Source organism: Apteryx rowi, unplaced genomic scaffold, assembly GCF_003343035.1.
Source record: "Apteryx rowi isolate R43461 unplaced genomic scaffold, aptRow1 scaffold_31, whole genome shotgun sequence".
Taxonomy (NCBI): domain Eukaryota; kingdom Metazoa; phylum Chordata; class Aves; order Apterygiformes; family Apterygidae; genus Apteryx; species Apteryx rowi.
In genome coordinates this window covers 3,058,572-3,079,952 of record NW_020449530.1, presented here as the reverse complement: position 1 = coordinate 3,079,952, position 21,381 = coordinate 3,058,572, and the positions used below count along the sequence as shown (strand labels likewise).

General features: G+C 38.0%; 1 protein-coding gene across 5 annotated transcripts in view; it reads left to right on the top strand.

The window, feature by feature from the left end:
• ERC1 (ELKS/RAB6-interacting/CAST family member 1) overlaps nucleotides 1–21,381 on the top strand; it is a 315,358-nt gene that overhangs the window by 53,459 nt on the left and 240,518 nt on the right. For all 5 annotated transcript variants that reach the window (XM_026070417.1, XM_026070415.1, XM_026070416.1 and 2 more), the window contains one exon: nucleotides 13,537–13,953. In XM_026070417.1, coding sequence (XP_025926202.1) covers nucleotides 13,537–13,953 — 417 coding nt within the window. The remainder of the gene's footprint in view (nucleotides 1–13,536; nucleotides 13,954–21,381) is intronic.

Below are 21,381 nucleotides of genomic sequence, written 5' to 3'. Positions count from 1 at the left end.
TCATATTTAGATGAAAAAGCACTTGGTTAGGAGATGATTTGCATAAATGCCTTTGAACCAGAACCAAAAGACTAGATTGTAGAGCATTTCTATCCATTTTATCTCTATTTTTGCAGATTTTGAACAATTATGTATTCTTAGACTGACATATAAAGAAGTAAAAGAGTGCCTGTTCAGTCGTTGTGCTGCAATAAAGCTAAAAGCATTACAGACTTCTTGAATGGCTAATTAGTAATGATTCAGAAGTAGTTCCTGAAAAGGTTTATCAAGAGCCAGTATTCATTCAGCGAGAAATATACTCTGGATGTTTTTATCAATACAGTCTACACCAAGTGTCTGTTTTGATCTATGGGAAATGCAAGGCTGTTCTCGGTGCTATATTTATGACAATGTATGCAGAACTCCTTTATATTCTTCTATAGATTCATCTGATTCTCAGTGTTGTACAAGATCAGACAAGACAGTATTAAAGCTTTTCTAAAACAAAAGTTCTTTTAGCTGTTAGTCCTATTGCAGAAGTCCATTTTGGCTTCTGTCTGATTCACATTCTAATCAGATATATTTCTGATGCTTACTAAGAACCCATCTTAGTTGCACCGGATGGCTTGAGTGTTGGCTGACTGAGCACTACTGCCAGAGGGATTTGCCTCTTGCTTTGAAAATTCTCATACCTAGCAGAAAATTGTCTATGAGGAAGAACCACTCTTCTGAACAGCAAAAAAAAATTCTGTATGGGTATTTTCATCACAATCAAAAGTTCACTAAAGGTTCTCATAATGAAAATCCTTGACTTTGTATTTCTAAGGCAGCATGTGTGCCTAGCATTTACCACTCTTAAGGTCCATCTTGCAGTAACTTTAATGCTTCCTATTCTGGTAGGTTGTGCTAGATCTCTTCATTTCCGTAGCTACCCCAGTTGTTCTTCATGCTTTCTTACCACTAAGAGATTGAACTCCCTCAAGGGGATATTGTGTTGCCTCTTAAAGATCGCAGAAACTCCTTTAGAATTTAGCGTAATGTGCTGAATTCTGTCTCGCTGTTAAAGGTCTCTTTTAGCTGCTGTCATTTCAGCAGGAGGATAGATTCCAGAACATTAAGATCAGAGGTTTTCCATGTGTTCTTTCACAGGGGCAATGATTACTGCAGCCATATTCTAAATTTATCCTGAAATTCTGGTAACACATTGGATTTGTCTGACTTCCGAAAACTATACTCAACATAAGGGACTTGACATACCCAGAATAGACATTTTCAAGTACCGTTCTTTATTAGTGTAGCCAGTGTTTTGCAGCATACAGCTGAGAGGATAGAATGTATAATATCAAAAAGCCACAGGTTTTAAAAGGCCTAGTGAAGTCTCACATATATTGTTTTTATTGCAAATTCTGTTACAAATACAGAATTCTGTTTTCTTCCTCCTTACATTTCTGAAAGAATGAGAAAAGTTATGAAGATGGAAGAGACACATATCTTAAGTTTTATCTGTTCGGCAAGAAGTGACGCTTGTGAGAACTTCAAGACATAATCTTGCAAAACAGACTTGCAGGGGTTGCTCCATTGTGGCTGACTGGTGTGTACCAATAACTGTAAAAAGGCCTCTACATCCTCCTTTCAGGAAGGGACGGTGAATGAGTTTTTATGTATATGCAAACACACATGCATGCACATATGCGTGTATACAGCAGTGCACAAATTTGAATCCTTGACAGTGGCTGATGTACCTGGGCAATGTTTTTCCACATATCACTTTAGGCCTTTTGGATTTGGGGCCAGTTGAGCATGGAAGTCTGCAATTGCTCCATATTGTGGCTTAAAACAAGCAAAACGCATGCAAATGCATTTCGAGGAAACTTGCTTCATTTTCCCCAAATTGTTGATGAGATGGCAAATGTGAGAGGATGCAATGTGTACAGTTATGTATAGGATAGAAAGCAGTTAAGGAGGCATTCTTTGTATTAGAGAGACTATGAACCAGTAGAGCAAGAATGCAAGTATTACCATGATGTAGCCAAATTGGTACTATCTTCTTGTGAAACAGTGGGATGATGTGTTGGGCATAGAAGTTCAAAAAATACACTTGGAAATAAACAATAAACGTCTCAAGATGCACCACCTCTTGAGTCCGTGCCTTCATTCGCTACAGCTTACTATCCATTGCTGTGTTTGGGCAAGCAGAAGTTGGAAAAGCTACTGCTTTATATTCAATCTAATTCTTTGAAATATTACCAGTTTAGGTATCATAGCCTACCTTGTGATTGTTTTTCAGTGCTCAGCAATCACAAGCTTGAAGTATTGAAAAAAGCTTTAAAGATCAGGGCTACTCCATATTTTACACTCTTATGTGGAAGGAATAGGGTTTATGCCTGTAGATGCAGCTATTCAAAATATTTTGGTCTCGTTCTTGTGGGATTCATGCACACGTGCATTGAAATCTACACAGTAATCTCCCCAAACCAGCTAGTATAAAAGAAGGTTTGAGTTTGGGAGGGGATGTGGATAAAGCACTCAACAGCTTTCTTGTGCATCAACTTTTCATATATTAATCTTTCATTATCAATCATCAGCTATTTTTTCCTTTTGTAAGTCTAGTGTTGATGTGTGCTTGTATCTCAGCAAATACTGAACACAAGATCAAAGGTTGTTAGCAGAGCACCTTTTATCTTGGATTGATTTATTTCGTCAGCTAATGGAAAGATGTATTTGCTGGCCTCCCTAATAGAGGTGACTAAAAAGAATATGTTTTTGCAGAAGAGCTGTTAATCTATTTAAAAAAGTATCATGTTTCACATACATGCTATTAATTTGAAAATATTAGTCACTTCACGTATGTAAGTACTAAGATTCTGCTTCCCTCCACTACCATACTAACTTCTAACTCCTTTCATGGGACAAGAAAGTGACAAAAGCTCAGTTTGGCGCTTAAATACTATTCCATGTACACAACATTTAGAAGCAATCTCTTCTGTGAATGAAACTGGGTTCTAGTGAAAAACTGTTGTACACGCATGCAAAACAGCTAAAGATCAAGTTCTGAAAGCTCTGTATCATGGCTGGATTTGAATATAGATCAGTCTGATGTTTGTGTTGACTTTTTTTTACAGAAACCTCTTACATGAGGATCCATTTTATCAACACAGTTTATGACAAAGGAAGTTGTGCTTGTCAGAGAAAGGAGACTGAACTTGTAATGAATTATCTTTTTGCAATGTCATATTTTTCCTTAGATTGACAGGTAATTCATAAGATAATGGCCTCTTGTTCAATTATTTAAACTTGTATATTTTTAAACTTGGGTGAATTGATTTTTCCTCTGCTGTGGAAACATCAGCATACTGTCAAGATATCTTCTTGATATCTTGATACAGCTGCTTGGTAGAGCAGCTTCACCTCCAGTCTTCCTCCAGGTGAAGAGCAATGCAGGGATACAAATGTGGTTTGTTTTTCTTCACTGTTTTGTTACAAAACTAGTACCTCAGGATCAAGAAATTGCTCAGCTGCAAATGCTGGGAGAGTATACTGGAAAAGTATTACTATATATTCACCCTCCTACAGTTTTGCTTTTGGCAACTTTGATTTCATCTTGCTCTGTATACTGTCTCCAGTGTGGCTTACATCCTTGCGTTTTACATGGCTCAGAGTGACAGGTTTATTCTTGTCCATCAAAGACCATGGAAAAAGGTGTTTTTGCAGGCCTGCTCTGCTAAATAAGGCAATAACAATGTGAATCCTGATACGCTTGTCTTAGCAGTCTTGGTCATTTGTTTGGCTTATCTGTTGTTGATCCTTTTTTCCAGCAAGCAAAACTGCAGCTTTAAAAAGCTGAAATGGATAGTTAAGGGCACTCTCTCTCATTACCTTTGTTAGTGATTTGCTCTAGATGTCACAGTCTTAGCCATGGGAACAAAAGCATGAAGAAAATACCTTGAGCAGAGATCTTCCCAATATTAACTCACATATTTAGTAGGGGTCTCTAAAGAGTACTTTCTCTGTTGAGCTTCTAGATCTGTCCATTAAGCTGTTTACTCTTTCTGATTGTCTCCTTTTCCTTTCCCTAACACAGAAAAATAAAGGAAACCTCAAACTGGAATAGAATGAGCTCTCTTTTCCATTTGCAAGACTAGGGATTAAGACTGTCCTCCTCAGTATGTCCTAAGATTCTGGGCAGTGATAAGCAGATGGCAGAAATAAATATCACGTCTGAGATGATTCAACTGGGAAAATTTATTCTCAGCTTTCTTTTGTTAGCCAGACAATTTTTATCCTTTATGCTTTGTTTCTAATTTCTCTTGGTATTACATGGAAAGAAATGTAGTTTGTGATAGTGAGGAGACATGTTATTCATGACTTTTGAGGTTAAAGTATGCTTAAAAGTTCTGAAATGGAAAAAATGCATTCTGCACCATTTTATACTTTTCGGTATTGTTACTTGGTAGTCCTATGGATTGGTGACGTATGTTCTATAAAGGGCTGAGGGCAGAAATTAAGATGCAACTGTCCAGTATGAACATATGTTCACAGTTTCTGCAGCACATTACACCCACCTATTTCTCCTCTCCCCCGTCTGGGATTATAGACTTCTGACGCTGGACTCAGGCACATAGTTATCAAGTCCTTGATTTACAACAATCTTTATTGTTTCTTCTGCGGTTCTCATGATAAATGAGCTTCTTACAGAATTTGAGAAAAGGAGACTTTGTTATGTGGTTGTGCTCCAACTCCTGGATGTTAATCCAGCTTTGAAGAGTGTGGCTTCAGAACTGGACTCATCCAAAGAATAGGGCAGTAATTTTTATCTGTCTACCCAAGGAGCTGTGTGCTCTTGTGCGCTTCTAGGGCAATTTTTCCTGTTCTTACTATCGAGCTCTCTGCAGATGGCACTAGGATTTTGCCTTCCTCTTGAATGACTCTAGGTCACTCATGAAATTGAGGGGGAACTGTTTCTGTTAATGATCAGACATACTCCCACAAGATCTTCTCTAGGTATGTGTTTGCCTAGTGCGCTCAAGTTAAGACTTAGAAATACCCACAGAAGGAGTATGTATGCCTTGAACATCCTTTTGCCCCCAGCTGCAGGCAAAACCCCCCAGTTAACTGAAAAGCAAGTGCTTCTTTTTTCCTTCTTACTGTCTGTGGCTATGAGTTCTCAATGGTATCTTAAAGTTTGCTGTTTGCCACTTAAGAGTTTGTTATAAAGAATTCTAATCATAGCTTCCTGTTGGAGTTTTCACCTATCTCTATGCTGTCTTATGTGGTTCATACAAACCCTTCACAATGACTGGTCTGCATAAAAAAATTGGTCATTTTGGTCTTCAGAGCTGGAAGGAGCAGGGAATGATTCCCATGCAGATTGTCAAGATGTAAGCTTTCCCCTTTTTCTTTTCCCCAGTGATTCAAGAGCAGGATCATAATGATACAGACATTAGCCTTGGGGAAATAAAATTTACAGATTTGTCCTAAGAAGTGAGGCCTGAGTTCTCATTTAGTCTCAGTCACAATTCTAGATCTTTTTAAACGTAATATATTCTGTGATATCTTTCTCCTGTTCCTTGCAGGAAAATATAATATTTCCTGAGAAGTTCTAGAAGTATGTCCTAATACTGAGATGCCTGTTCCCAAGAAAGATGAGGGGCACTTAGAATAATCCAGTTTCTGCAGTCCAGGATCATACCACRCTGAGATTCAAAGCATGTGAAATGTAGATGCTAGGAAGATTTGCATGAAGAAAAGCTCTTTGAAACATCCTAAACTACTAATGTAGATGAACCTTTGGAAATGTGGACACGTGGTAGCTGGAGCTAAATGATATGACTTTGAAATTTTTTTTCCTTTGTATACTGTATTCTTGCCACCTCAGCCAATTGTGATATCTGCCATAGAGCTTAAATTGGTTTGTACCTTAGGCAGCCAGAGAACTGTCAGAATTATATTCATAGTTTTAAAAACTAATAGCTAAACTGGTATTTTCAAAACTTCACTAGATCTGCCTATGTTCAATCAGAATTTATATTCTTATCACACAGATATGTGCACAAATTTCTTCAGAGTAAGTCATAATTTTACACTGCATCAGGCATTCCATAGTAACTGTTCACATGTATGCTCTATTCCTTGAAAATGTAGATAGCTTGCCTGTTTTCTTTCCAGGATAAACTGCTTTGTGTTTATCATAGGTCAGATTCTGCATATGGACATTTACCACCGAATAACTGATGTACTGTATATTACCTTGCAGCCTTTTTAATGCACGTAGCCATACACTTAGTATGAAGTGATCTGCATTGCAGTTTTGGTTCTTTTGTGGCTCTGAGTTTATTTGGTTGCTTCTGATCTGCTTTACTTTTAGAATTTGAATTCATTCCTGCTGGTTTGCATGTTTTTTGCACAGGCAGGGGAGAGGGAATTGGGCTGCTGCACACTACTCCCTTTAACCAAATGAGTTATTTTGAATGAGTCTAGTTGAGCTGACAAACGTATTACTGACAACTTAAGCTCTTTATCTATAGCATTTTTTTTTCATCTTGCCCTTCTGCTGTCTCAGAGATAATGCAGTGTATGGTTGTTTTAAAATACAAGTTRATTTCTGTGGCTTTCACAAATTAAATCCTGTTAAAATCATAGCTGTATTTTCAATCTAAGCTAAACTATAAAGATCACCCATTCATTTCCATCCAAATAAGGTTTTGAAGCCCCTGATCCATCTTACAGAGAACATGAAGCATTTTTGGAATCAGCAAGTTCTGTTTCATCACGACTCTGCTGGACACCTGACATTAGCCCTTTTTTCAGTTTCCTTGCGTGGGCTGCAGCTGAATGTCAGCAGGGACTCCCTTAGACAGCCAGGCCTTTGCTTCTGCTGTGCATTCAGCAGAATCTATTTCCCAGAAACATTGCCAAGATGTTAACTCCTTGAGAATGAGAGAGAATGTTTTCCCTCCTTGTGACTTCGTTGGCCCTTAGTGACCAGACGATATTCTAGCAGTTGGCATGTGATCGCATTTGAGATTAATGCAGCTCATCCTCTTACAAATGTTTGAAACATTTTCATTGTGAAGAACACTGAAGTAATCATCGTAATGCAAAAGTCATGATTTTATATGCAGCTTCACTGGCAAGAGAAACACATTCAAGGTCCCCTGTAGAGTCTATCGTTTTCTAGTATTGTTTATATGTACATTTGAGGGAAAACCTTACTAGATCTTCCTTCTGCCATAAAATATGTTGTAATTATTGCATCTTATGTTTTCCGAATAGTAACAATGTAGTTGTGACAGTCTAAGGACAAAACTAAGGCAATGTTTGTAGGTAGAGATAAGTGCATCTATTTTGGACCTTGAAGGGCTTGTGTAGCTGAAAGCTTGTCTGTTTTTTCCAACTGCAAAAGCAGCTGGCTGGCTAAAACAGGTTACCTTGACATATAAACTGTCCTCTTCAGAAACCTACTTTTTGGTCAGTTATTACATTAAATCTCAGTCTCTATCCTTTATTTCCAGATTGTATCCTGAACACTGAATACAGAAATATATGATAAATTGTAACAAATGCAAAGCTGTCCTATGTCTTTTCAAGCACTTATTGTTTTCCACATGAAGAACAGCTTGATGGCTGAACAGACTTGCAGAATACTGCCTAATAGATGTACATCATGAAGCTGTCATCCAGTACAGGATGTACTGTCATTGTGAGTTAACAGTAAAACTAATCAGCAAATTTTCAGTAACTAAGTTTGTCAATAATATTTTTAGAAGATACTGTTATTGAATCTACCTATTCCGGCAAAATATTTGGCAGGAAAAAATTCCTCCCCTCCAGACTGGAATTTCTGATTAAGACTTAGAAAAGAGTGAGATGGGCTCAACCCTTGAGCAGGCAATAGTTGGTCAGGGATGCTCACTGGAGTGTGGGAGATGCACATGCGCATCTGGGCTAGTTCAACCAAGACTTTCAGCCTGGATTTCAGCTTCTCAGGAGAATATACCAGCCACCACACTGCTTTTCTATAGGGATTCTATTTCATATCTTTCTGATGAAACTCCTTTGCTTAATATACAGTAGTTAAATCACTAGAGAGAGGGGCTGGTTGCACTCAGATGTTTGGGATGTAGGTTCAAGTCCCTAAGCCAATGAATATTCAGATGCTTATATAAAGCAGAATATCTCTCAGTCCCTCCTCTAAGAATATCTTTGGTGGATCTCTAGAGATCTAGCCTAGAGACTAGAGCCTCATTTGGAATCTGTGAAGATGGTGAGTAGGAATTTGAAACTGGATGTCACGGACGGAAGCTCTGTTCTAACGCTCCACTAGGATTCTGATGCGACCTCCCTTTTTCTCCCCTTCCTTTTCCTCACCCTGTATTCTTTCTCATTAATTTGGGAGGCTTCAATGTTCTCCCAGTGTAAGAGGAGTGTCTTTTTTTTTTTTTTAAGTCTTTGAGTTTTGTGGAATGTAAAAATGCTTCCCACCTCATTGTGACACGTTTTTGCAACACTGTGTCATATAATAGTATGATATGTTTTCCCTTGTTGCTGGGAAAGAGTAAGATCTTGTCTCCCTTCTTCCTGCCTGTTAAAAGACATCTCTTGAGTATAATGAATTTTTTCAAAAAATTAAGTAATTAATTCCAAAAATTAAAGTAATTTCCCTGGTTAACCTACTTCTTAGAATTTAAATCCAGGAGGAGATTAAGGAGAGCTTAACTACAGAACTGTTCAATGCCTAGGTGTGTGTCCTCTATTGCAGGAGCTACAGCACTAATTTAGGCATTTGGATTTTCTGAATAAAGTATGCAAAGAGTTATATATCTGATTAAGGGAGTTACAAAGACAATATCCTCAATATGAATAGCCTACGTCAGACAATTAAAAACACACACACACACATGCCTATTGGAATCTTAAGCACCTTTAGCTTGGTATGGCTAGCTCTGCCTTGCAGAAATGAGCGTATAAATCCTTTCTTTAAGAAGCATGTCACAATGTAATCCTTTCCTTCAAATTCATGTTGGTGGCAATGGTTGCCTCCTCTTGATCTAAAATGTGGGTTAGAATACAGGCCTGGGGGGAAGGTATTAATTAAACTCCCTTTTCTGTCTGAGTATGTTGAAATCCACGTCTCCCACTTCCTTTAGAATGATGAGATTATAAACATTAAATTAATTGGAAATAAAACTGTTCGGGTCTTTCTGTTCTTCTGTGCTCTACCCATTAGAATATGAAGCCATGCTCTCTTTAGAATTTCCTGTCAGACCTACTGAATCTTTAAATATTTCATGCAAAAGGAAAGAGCTTCAACAGGGAGATGAAAAGAGCTGCCTGTAGCAAGGTTCCCAAACTTGCCAGTATAGAAATTGGTGTGTTGCATCACCCTGAGAGTGCAACAACAGGACTTTTTCATGTCCCTTGTTAAAGGAACTTCTGTATCATCAATTGCATTCAGACTGTGGTTTGGGAACTTGTTGTTGCCATTAACTGATCTGCCAAGGTGTGGGAAATGTGGATTTGATTCCTGTTAGGCAGAGSAGGAAATTGAACTGTGCTCTGCTACTTAGAGTGTAAATTCTGTGCTACTGGATGAAAGGCAACACCTGTCTCTGTGTAGAGCCCAATTAACAAACATTAAGTTGCCTCATGCAAGTAACCCAGGGAGAAGAACACATGGTAGAGCTCGGGTCTGCACCTTGGGCCTTTTAGGATCTGCGTTTGAGGTGGACCTAGAGGTGGCTGGCACTGTCAAGACAGAAGGCATGATCAGAAGGACATTTATCAGGGAACTTTACTCACAAAAATATCTTGGTGATTTGCAGATGTAGTTTTGGTTTGTAGTGAGGCTTTAAGACCAACTTACATTACTGGAAAAAATATGCAATCCTCCTGGAGGTCTGAAATAAGAGCAATAAGCTTCAAGCAAAGTACAGATAGAGCATAATTGCTTTGATTTAACTATGTTATCTGTATTAAACTATTTAAGAGAATGGTGACTGGTATCTATTGAACAGAGTAAGAAGTATTAAAGTATTTTTGCTTGTCTATTTCTAGATAAGACAATTTCAGCAGTATTTTTCAAGTTTGAATGAGGTCTCTAGTCAGGTCCTAGAAATAGGATTAAGCATCAGTGACTAATATCACATGAATTTGAAAAGTATATTGCCTTTCTGGAATAGTTACTGGTTTGAAAGTGAAGTCTAAGAAATGGATGAGAAGCTAAAAAGACTGACTTACTACTTAAAAGGGAAATTGATGTTTTCTATGAAACAATGTGGAAGAAAAGCTATGTCAATTGAAAAATCAGTTCATTTATGATGCTAACTGTTAAAAAGCATTGTTCCATTATTCTAAAAATTGTAAAAATCATTTGGAAAGCAGAGGAAAAAAAACCCACTTTGCAGATCTCTTGGATATTGGAAAGGAGTGGGTGTCAAAAGCATAGAACAATTTTCTATGGCTTATTTTCTTGCTACCTTGCACACGATGAAATTTGTTTCTTTTCAGCTGAGCAGTTTAGAGAACAGTGATAGTAATTCATAAGCACAGTGCTAACCATTCCTCTCTCCCCACCTCTTCATTTTTCCTGGGAAATTGAATTCAAGGCAGTTGCTGACCATTTCTGTTGAGTATCGCATAACTCCTTTGTCCTTGCTTAACAGTCTGACAGAGTCCCATAGATGCTGTTTGTCACTGGTATTGAATTTTCTTTCACATCATGCTTTCTGTATCGTATAATAGTTTTTGGTTCTTTGGCCCAAAGCTGTATGGGGACTTTCCCTGTGGGTAATTTGGGGGGAAATAATTTCTATGGGACTATGAGAAATAGTGTTTTCCTAAGAAACCTGAGCTGAGATTTCACATCAGATCAAATGATAACAATTCTAATGCAGGAATTCAGTTGTGGTGATTTATTCCATTTATGTTTATAAATAACCAAAGTTTGATTTTTGAGATGACACTGAGTACAGGAAGTCATTTCATTCAGTAGATGATGTGGTTGTTGAGAAGAAGCTCTCTTCTAGCCTGGGAGAAAGGAAGTGCTGAAGTGGCAGTATGTGGAGAGGCAGGTGGAAGCAACTGGGAATGTGGTGCTGGAAGAACAACACACAGCTGGGCTGGATAAGTAGGGTTTCTCAAACACAAATGGAATTAACTCATGTGTGGAATCGCTAAGTTATCTGTAGTGAGATTGATTATTTTTAAATTATTTTAAGAAATTCTCTTACTTAATACTGCTGACTTTCTTGGTGTTATAGAGGTACAGGTAAGGCAAACTTTTTCATCAGTGCAGTAGGTTTTCTGTTCCAGCTTAGTCAACATACATGAATTGAACATATCATAGTAGCTTTGACTGTATATTTGCACCCTGGCATGTTTGCAGTAGTGCCTCAGTTTTACAGCAGGGAGGTTGTCTGACATTGAAACAAACAACCTTGACTGTTGTTTGGAAAAATGACAATAAATGAAAATTTTTCAAAAAAAAGAGTGATGGCTAAAAACTTTTTCTGGGTACGGATGGATTTCCTTGAGGTACTGGTTTTCTTGTATTGCTAATGCCAACTTAAAAAATAGATCTATAAGCTTCCACCACCATATAAATGCAATGTACCTTTAGGAAGAAATCCATTATCCCATCATTGTGCAAAGTTATCATATAGATTCTGTAATCTCAATTACTGTTTTAGATTAACGGAATCAGTAACTGGCAAGTATTTTGTTATTAAAGTAGATGAGAAAGAATTAGAGCACTTTAAATCAATCATGGAGCTACCTCTTTAAGCTGATCTCTGTTTATGTTGATACCAAAAAGGGTCGCTCCCTTCCTTTCTCCACCAGCCTCTTGGCTGCATATTCCCAACCTTCCTGTGCCAGTATTAGTGTTGGTGTAGACACACAATCAACTGGATCAGAAATCTGATCTGTCCACAAAGACTTTTTGTTTGTTTTTGGCTGGGCTAGTTTTCAGCCAGGTGAAGCTGGCAGCTGAGCCAGCTGACGACACCAGCCACCTAAGGAAGGACAGAGAGGTGGACTCTTCTTTTTAGTGGCAGTGTAAACTTAGAGGAACTGACTGCAAAGCAGCACCTTTAGTTTTGAAAAGCTGCTCTTAGGCCAGAATGCAAAAGCAGGGGAAGTACTAGGTCTGAAGTTGTGACCTTGGTAATGAAAATGGGATTGGCCTACCTTTATGCATCGTTCCATACAACCAAACTAACTTAAAACTTCTAAAACAGGTTAAAGGTAGATATCTGTAAGGTAGCAAGTAGTATTTCCTGTCTGTTGCCTTTCATGTGGGAACTCTGATGAATATATTCTTGAAATAAGACTTCAACCCAAATCTTCTTACATGTCTTCTCTTTACAAATATTATACTCAAATTAAGTACTTAGATTTATGTCAGACATATTCAATTGACACCATCTTTAGATTATAGACCTTAAGAGTGTCTCCTCCATCAAGCTTGATAATAGACTGATAAAAAGCCTGACTAATGCTTCAGTCCTAGTGAATAGTGGAAGTAACTATATTGCAGACACTGATATTTGTAATATAAAAGTAGACCCCAGAGATCAGTCCATCTGATCTGTTCACATTCAGACTAAATTGTAAGCATGTCTGCCACTCTCAAGAAGTGTGTAGAGGCATATAGCTCAGTGGATATCTCATCCCTGGTAATCAGATGTTTGTTCATAGTACTTACATCTTACTGTCTTCATCTTTCTGTCTTACAGAGAAGAAAATAATGTTTATCCGAATATAATGTGAGGACTTTTTTTTTCCAGAAAACCTGTCCTCCTATATTATTCTGCTGTATTCACAGTCATTTAGACAGGATTTATTGTCTTGCCCAAGCACGAATTACTGCTGATCATTTGATTGACTGCATGTTCCTCTTTGTAAGGCAGTAGTTTCTGTTTTTTACTAAGTTCCTCATGCATAAAACTGTATGGTGTGACTGTTCTCCCCAATCAGTGTATATCTAGTTTTCTACAGTTGTTCATATATTTCTTCTTAACATACTAAAATCTCTTCTCTAGGTCAACTGGGAAATCTACTGTGAGTAATATTAATACTGAAGACCCCTGGAGTCCTCATGGCTGATTCCATTTTATTAGATTATACATAAATTCTAATAGTCATGGGTCCCTCTGCTTCATCAAGATAGTAATTCTAGTCTAGGACTTCTCGTACAGCATTCTTCTACAGGATAGATTGTTATATTTGAAGCACTCAAATTTTGCCTACCAACATTTTCCCGTTTTAAATGGTGACTCACTCGGGCTGGAGGAAGTGGGAGTGTAACTCGAGTAAGAGATTTCTAATGTTAAACGAACTTTACCAAGCACAAAAGGAAAGCCTTGAAACTTTTTATAGAATAACCCTGTTCCTCCTCTAAAAAGAACATGAAGAAATTTTCTGCTTTCAGAAAAGAATGTTGGTCGATGCTGTGGGTTCCTTTTGGTTGGTAGTCTAGGAGGGCTGAAGTGGCTCGTGTTGTTCTCCTTTTTTCTCCAGTGCAGGGAATCATCTGACTGTATTTGTTTATTCTTTTAGCACATGCAGATGACTATCCAGGCTCTACAAGATGAGCTTCGGATCCAGCGGGACCTGAACCAACTGTTCCAGCAAGACAGCAGCACTAGAACCAGCGAGCCTTTTGCGGCAGAGCTCACAGAGGAAAACTTCCAACGGCTTCATGCAGAGCATGAACGCCAGGCTAAGGAACTTTTTCTGCTACGTAAAACCTTAGAAGAGATGGAATTGCGTATTGAGACACAGAAACAGACCTTAAATGCACGTGATGAGTCCATCAAAAAGCTGCTGGAGATGCTGCAGAGTAAAGGTCTGTCGGCAAAAGCCACTGAGGAAGATCATGAGCGAACAAGACGGTTGGCTGAGGCAGAGATGCATGTCCACCACTTGGAGAGCCTTCTGGAACAGAAGGAAAAAGAAAACAACATGCTGAGAGAGGTAAGTGATCAAGTTCTGGGTTCATCTCCAGTGTTAATCTCTAGTTCTCCTTCTTGTTTCCCTCTCCTGTCCTCTCCATTGCTCACCTGTAAGGAAAGAACTTCCCATTCTCTCTATAAGCTGCATTTTAAATTGCAGGCTTGCAGAATTTGTCTCTATGTTAAAACTTCCTTATGGTTTCCTTGTGTGAGGTTTTGGGGGGTTTGTGTTTCAGGTCCCATTTTTCTCTTAGTCCCCATGTGAAGCTCTGGAAGTGAAGCTCTGGACTGTAAAATTCATTCTTCTGTTCTATTTTGGTTTGAGAGAAAGTAGCTACCTGTATTTAGGAGAGAGCTTAGAGAAATCTTTGCAGGAGTAATGGATGATTGCTCTACAGTTTCCATGGAAACAGTCTCTTGCTGTGAAGGGTATTTGATAAAACTATTAGCTGCCCTGGATGCACAGCCAAAAAAAAGATTACTTAAAGGGACACTGCTGCAAACATAGTAACCCCTTCTCCCTCCTTCTGAAAAAAGAAAAGAAAAACTGCCATTTTATCTGTATTGTGTGTTAGAGGGGAAAGATGGCAAGCATTCTTCAGTATTTAGCATCCACAACTAATTGTAATGTAATGTAGGCTACACATATCCTACAAATAGTACCTGAGTATCTTAGAAAAATAAATGAAAACAAATTAGTTGCTGCATAGCCAGTGTCCTTGAATTTCTTGTCTTTGTTAAATGCATTTTCCTCTTGTAGTCAACCAGCCTTCTAAAGCATTCTAATATTAATTTCTAAAAGGCCAGTATTTCAGTGTGTGTTGTGTATGTAAACAGGTCTGTTTATGCGTGTATTCACTAATGGTAAGATTTTCCATAATGACTATTTTATATACATCTGTAGATTGAATGCATGAAATGATAGCAATGTATACAAGTATAATATATGCATGTGAATTTAATGACCTGTTTTGTGCATTGCATGCCTATTTTGTGGTTCAGCTTTTTTTTGAACACTTGACATATATGCAAGGTGTAAACCCCTTCTCTAAGAAGGCAGGGGGAGCAAGATCATGCACAGAAATTTTTTGAGATGACTATCTGCAGCAAGCTCTTAATACATCTTATTATGTTTTCTATGGCCTGACCCATTGTATTTGTTCTCTTGCGGGCATTTATGTAAGAAAGCTAGAGCCTATTGCATTTCTGAGCCAGATTTAGGCCAGATTTATTTTTTTAGAGCAGTAATCTCTTGAGTGTCTGGAGTAAAGATAATACATTTTCAGAGTTCCTACACTACAGTTTTTCCGTTATTTAGCAACCACTGATAATTCTGTTCCAATTCTTGTATCTATTTTGGGAAGAGCCCCAAATGGCTTCCATTTGTTTCTGCTTTAAGTCCAGCAACATAAATGAAAAGCTGGCAGGAGATGTGTAATTTTTTAGGAATGGGGTTTCCTTTGCTTCTGCTACTGATGCGTAGATGTTGAGAGATAAGAATTCTTGTTTCATTCACACATATCTGGATATCTTCAATCACTTAAATCGTAGCCTTTTAGTAAAAGATTTCCTGGAGAAGGTAGAGATCACTTACTGATTTTGAAAGCACAAATGCAGTTTATCTAATATATTTTAAAACTAATTACTACTTGCTGCCAGCCCAGTTCTAATGCATTGAGAAGGATAAGCAAGGCATGCTGTAACTTGTAGCTCAAACCATAGATATGGTATGGAATCCAGCCTTGAAGCTGAGCCTTGGGAACATGGTGCCATGTGCAGAGATGACAAACTGTCTTCATATAGAATTGGGTGACATCTAGAAGGGATTGTTGGCACCAGCCTGCTGTGCTTGAGCTAACTATAAACTGAGCCACTCAGGTTTCTCTGCATCATACTCTGTCGTGTGCTGGGTTCCATGAGGCAGGAGAAAATCAAGGGATGTTGCTGAACTGAAACTGACTGCATTTGAACCAAGTCTAAAGTGTAAGGTTAAGTTTATTAGCTCAAGCTAGTAAACTTGAAGAAAGCTTGGACACCAAGTTGCTCTGCAGGAGATGGTTCAATGTTGCTATCACTGTCCCATTCTTAACTTTGCTCAGTGCAAATCCTCTTAGGTGTATCTGCATTACACTCCTCAGCTCACTTTCTATTATGTACTTATCTGTATTTCCACATTTTTAGGTTATTTTAGCCCTCTGCTACCACAAATACTAACTATGCAGTTTTTGAGATGCCTCAAAGAAAGTCATCTACTTTCTTTACAGTTCTCTATCTAGCATCCCCAGTATCTGGAAAGGAATGTCAGACTGTTCTCTAACTACYGCTGTTAAAGTAAGCATTGGCCTCTCAAAGAGATCTGCACTTGCTGGGAGGTCAGCACTTATACTTCATGTTCTAACACACCAGAAAAGCTGAGCAAACCTTCAGTAGCAGTTTTGACCATCTTAGCCGAAGTTCTGAAATGTCAGAATCCACTCACACTGCCTCTGACTTAAAAGCGTGTTAGACTTTTGGTAAAAATGCTTGCAGAGAATAATATTAAATATCTTCATCGGGAAGCACAGAAGTATCCCTCCATTTTTCAAGTTTGAAGCCTACATGTAATTCAAAGGGTGATGCTGAGAGTCAAGGCCATCAGATAGTTTCTCATGCTGTGCAGGTGCAGGGACAGCAGTTTGCCCTTGAAAATTAAGTGTGAATTCATTGATTTCTGCGGCTCCTGCTGTTGCTGTGATTGTACTAGTTCAGTTCCCTTATTCTGATCAAGATGAGTTTTGCATGGAAGCTTATGCCATGCATGTCAGGAAGACACAAGGAGAATGTCTTCTCTGTCCACTCTTTAAGAAATAGAACGAAAAAATGCAAACCTTAAGACAGTCTGCTACGTTACACAAATCCCTCTGGGAAAACATTAGCTTATCCTTGAACCTTTACTGGTTTTGTGTGAAAACACAACTTCTCTGTTTTGCCTTTTTGAGAGATTTAAAAAATGGTTCTGGGGAAATTTTCACTGGATCAAACACTAGTTTCTTGTCTTTCTCTGGAATTAATGCTCTCTTCTCCTAAGGAGAGGAAATTTTGAGACAGCTCTTAGACTAGTGGTTCTGTAAAAACATAACAAAATAATAACTGTACAGGTTGGCCAAGGATCCATTTAGTCCAGTATTTAGTCCAGTATTCTGTTTCAAATAATGGCCATATGCAGACATCTAGAAAAGAATAAGAACAGGGCAAACACGATACTTCTCCATAATGCTCTCCCAGCTTCCAGACTATTTACAGATCAGGGATTTCCTGAACTTTCTGTGATTTGTCAGTTTAGTATCTTCCATGGATCTGTCATCCAAGTACTTGGTCATTGTCTCTTTGAGCCCATGTAAACTTTTTGCAACTGCAACATCGTTTGCTGCAGGCCTACTACTTGTTGCAGGAAGAACCTGCCTCATCTTTTTTGCTTTTGGAGCTGGCTCCCATTAGCTTCATTGATGGCCTCTTGTTCTTTTACTGGAAGACAGTGAACAGGTGAYCCCTACTGACACTCTCTGTGCCACCCATGATTTTAGACTTTTGTCATATCCCTTCCAAGTTCTTTCTTTTCCAGGCTGAAACATCCTAGTCTATTCAGTTATCCTTTATACAGAAGATATCCATCACCTTTGAGCATCTCCCAGAGCACTAGCTCAGCCTCCCTTATCCAGGTTATGAAATAGATTCTCCTGAGGATAGTGTCAGGTATCTCCATAAGCAATCTGACTCTGTTAGACTTTTCCCAAATGTTGTCCTGAATTCCAGATGGCTCAAGCAATCTTTCTTTACAAATCTATGGGAAAGATTCTGGAACCAGCATAGTGCAGGATGTATTTGGCAACTGACACAGAGAACAATCTTTCATTAATGCGAGATAATGAAAAACTAAATGTCTTATTGAACACGTGAAAATAGACATGCATCTGGATGCTCTGACTTCAGCAGATGATAGTGTGACTGCATCACATTCCTCCATCCTGGAAAATAAGCTCCAGCTTCATGAGCTTACAAAAAAGATGGCTGTTTTTCTAATATCCTTTCTGAGATTTTAGACAACATTATTCTATGTTGCTGGTTAGCATTCTAGTCTTAACTTTCAGAAATAAGATTATTATCAAACCAGCAAGAAATGTTTGATTAAATCCAGCAGCTGGACCTACAACTTCCAGAATAGCTGGCAAGTTGTTAACTGCAGCCTCATTGTTCAAAACCCACCTGTTACAGAATTATTAGTGATGGCAGTGACAGCACATATATCTAAAAATAATAGTTTGCTGTATCCTTTTTGACATCCCACCTCCCCCCAGAAAGGCTAAATGCACCCTGTAGAAATATGTTTTTCTCTGCTACACAGAGCAGTAGATACACCACGTAACAGTGCAACTTATGAAAGAATATTACATGATTACATCCACATCTGCTGTTCTGGAGACTTGGAATACTATGGTCAAACTATATTTCACAAGGACAGGCCAACTTCACTACACCAACTTGGTTAAACCTTTCTTCTTTGAACTCTTCATTAATATATATCTTTAGTAGTATTTATCTGAAGAAAGAACTAAGATCATATACTTCCAGTGTCACTATCAGTAAAGAGGTAACTCTTTGAGAGCTTTTGGAAAAAATAATTTAGACAAAATTTCCCATCTGTCTAAAGGAAAGGATAAAAACAAAACTATTTCTATTGTTTCTACCCAGGGGGGACAAAAAAAGCTACTTAGTGTATGTTACTGTCAGATATATTAAMCTTTGCCAGTGTTTTCCCATTCTCCTACTCCTCCAAAAGGGAAGTCAGCAGAGGCTTTACAACAGTAACTAGATGATGATCTGTTTGACTGTAGATAATTACTGATCAAATTTCTTCTCATTAGCCTTTCTCATACGTTACAAGCCAAATACACCTTTTTTCACAGCAGCGCAATACAAATTGTGTTGTCCAGAACTTACTAACATACCGTTGCATTTCTTCTGCTCAGATAGGGGATACCTTTGATAAAGTCTCAGATCCTAAGAAGTAAGGAGGATGTATGAGGGGAAGTTCCCAAACATGTCCTCCTCTTTTGGTTGGCCAATGTGCTTGTCAGTGTCAACCTGATACTCCRGTGAAGCTAGTAACCTCATGATAGCTCGTATAACATTGTTCAGAGACCTGATAATATACATGGCCCTGACCCTTGGCTTTTTGCTAAAAAGATGCAACAAAAGTTACTCACAGTGCTAGTTCTTCTTCCTTCAGAGCAGTTTTACCACATATTTATAATGAAGGATATACGAGTCCTGCAGGTGACTTGTGACAGATTGTGCATGGCTATTATTATCTTCAGCAAAAGAGGTGAAAAGAAGCTCTTCTTTTACATTAAACTGTGATCATGTAGCTAAGGCATTCTCCTGGGAAATGAGTGTGGTGGGTTCGAACTTTCAAGTTAAGGAGGTATTGAAAGTGGGGCGAGGTTGTCATTGAGATGTTAGTGCAGTAGCGAGAAGGGCAGCATCCTTCATCATAAAGAACGAAGCAGCCATTTGATGCGATAGACCCAAATTAGACATGTAAATGTAGGAGAGAGATCTGAACTGTGAATCCAGGTGTATGAAACAGATGGCTCGACACAGCCTTTAAATTTGGAAACAGAAAGAGGGCTATAGTTCTAGAAGGTGTCTTCAGGAGTCAGTTCTGGATTCAAGAGTTGTATGATACAGTGGTATGGAACAAGGAAAGACTTATCAGCATTAGCTTTGCATTTTGTGTCAGAAAAACTGGTGTTCGGTCATAAACTACAGTTTTAGTTGAATGGTATTTTGAATTTTTTTTACTAATTGGGCCCAGTCAAACAGTATGCATTTTAATTCAAATAAGTGCGAAACTGTGAACTAAGGAATAAGGAATGTAATGCTTAAAGAATGCAGGGTGGTTTTTATATGTCAAGCAGTCACTGAAATGGATCATTCATAGGGGCACACATTGAAACTGAATTTCAGAAAAGAGGTTATGGCAGTAAAAGCAATTAATCTTTTTCATCTTCAGTATTCATTGAAATGACAACCCCACAAAGTCCCATTTATGAATTGTGTTACAGTAAATATGCTGTTATCTGGTATGGTCTTATAAAACAGTAAGCTGATCTTAATTTGTAGCCGTTTTGAAGCAAAAAGTCCTAACTTTATTGTAGGAAGAAATGCCAAAATTCCGTAAGTGCTCATTGTTATGTCTCCACTTTGGATATGTTTCTGTCAAAATAGGCAGCAGATTCATTAGACTATAATACAAATATACTTGACCTAGCTTTAAATTAACTAACTTGATACTGTGACACTCTAACAGCAGCAGCACAGAGCTCGGTGAGACAGGTAAGATGGGCAGCATAGACATACCATCGGAGTRCTGCTGAACAGTGATGTGACTGTTATAAATTGCCCAGAAGAGAAAGGCCGTTTGCCTTATCTGAGCAGATTTTGATCAGCTGTGACAGGCTTTGCAAAGAGGTTCTGTTTCCACGCATGTGTTAAAATTCATACCCTTCTCTGCTCCAAGCTCAGAGAAGGATTTAGAAATTTTAATTGGAGCAATTGAAGTTGTCTCAACGCTTTCGTCTGATTCCAAGATTTTGCAATGTAAATAAGATATGCTTTTTGAGAGAGTTCTTGGTTTCCTGGAGAATATAGATCAATTCAGTAATTGGAACTCTTACTAGCATCATAATAGGGGACATCTTTCTGATGAGTTAAAAATGAAAGTTCCTGCTTTATTCTGCTGCTGCTTTATTCTTTTGACCTTTTAGAAGACGATAGCAGTAAGAAGTGGTTTAAATCAAGATAATTTAAATAATTTGCATCTCTTGATTAGAATCACTTGATTTCTCTAAAAATAGTTTGATATTTTGAAAACAAGTTGAGTCTTTGCACAATTAATTTTGAGAAATTAGGCTATTGTAGCTTCAGACCAAAATGCATAAAGAATAAATTATACATGCTTTTTTTTAACGACCATTGTAGTTGAGAATGGCTTATGTGAACTTTATAAAAGAATGACAGTCAAAAATGTTTAAATGTAATGTTTAAATATAATTTTTATTTTCATACTTCCTTACTTCAAAAATTGGTAGTATGATGGTGGTTCTTAGGAAGTTGAAAAATTGGGGTGATATAGCGTATGTCTTATGTCTTTCCAGACTACAAAGAAATTGGAAATAGCTTCTGATTCTTGTATAGCAAATTTCTGATTTTGATGGGGTTTATGTAATAGTTTATTAAAGTATGCTGGGAACCACCTTAGCATTATTAACTGTAACTTGTATTTCTCTAATCTAATAATTCAGTGAATGAAACAAAGCAGAACTACAGTCATCCCTGAGGCTTTTTTTTCTCTGTTATGATCCCATCAATGTCAAATAATCCACAAGACTGCAATGGATTTATTCATATG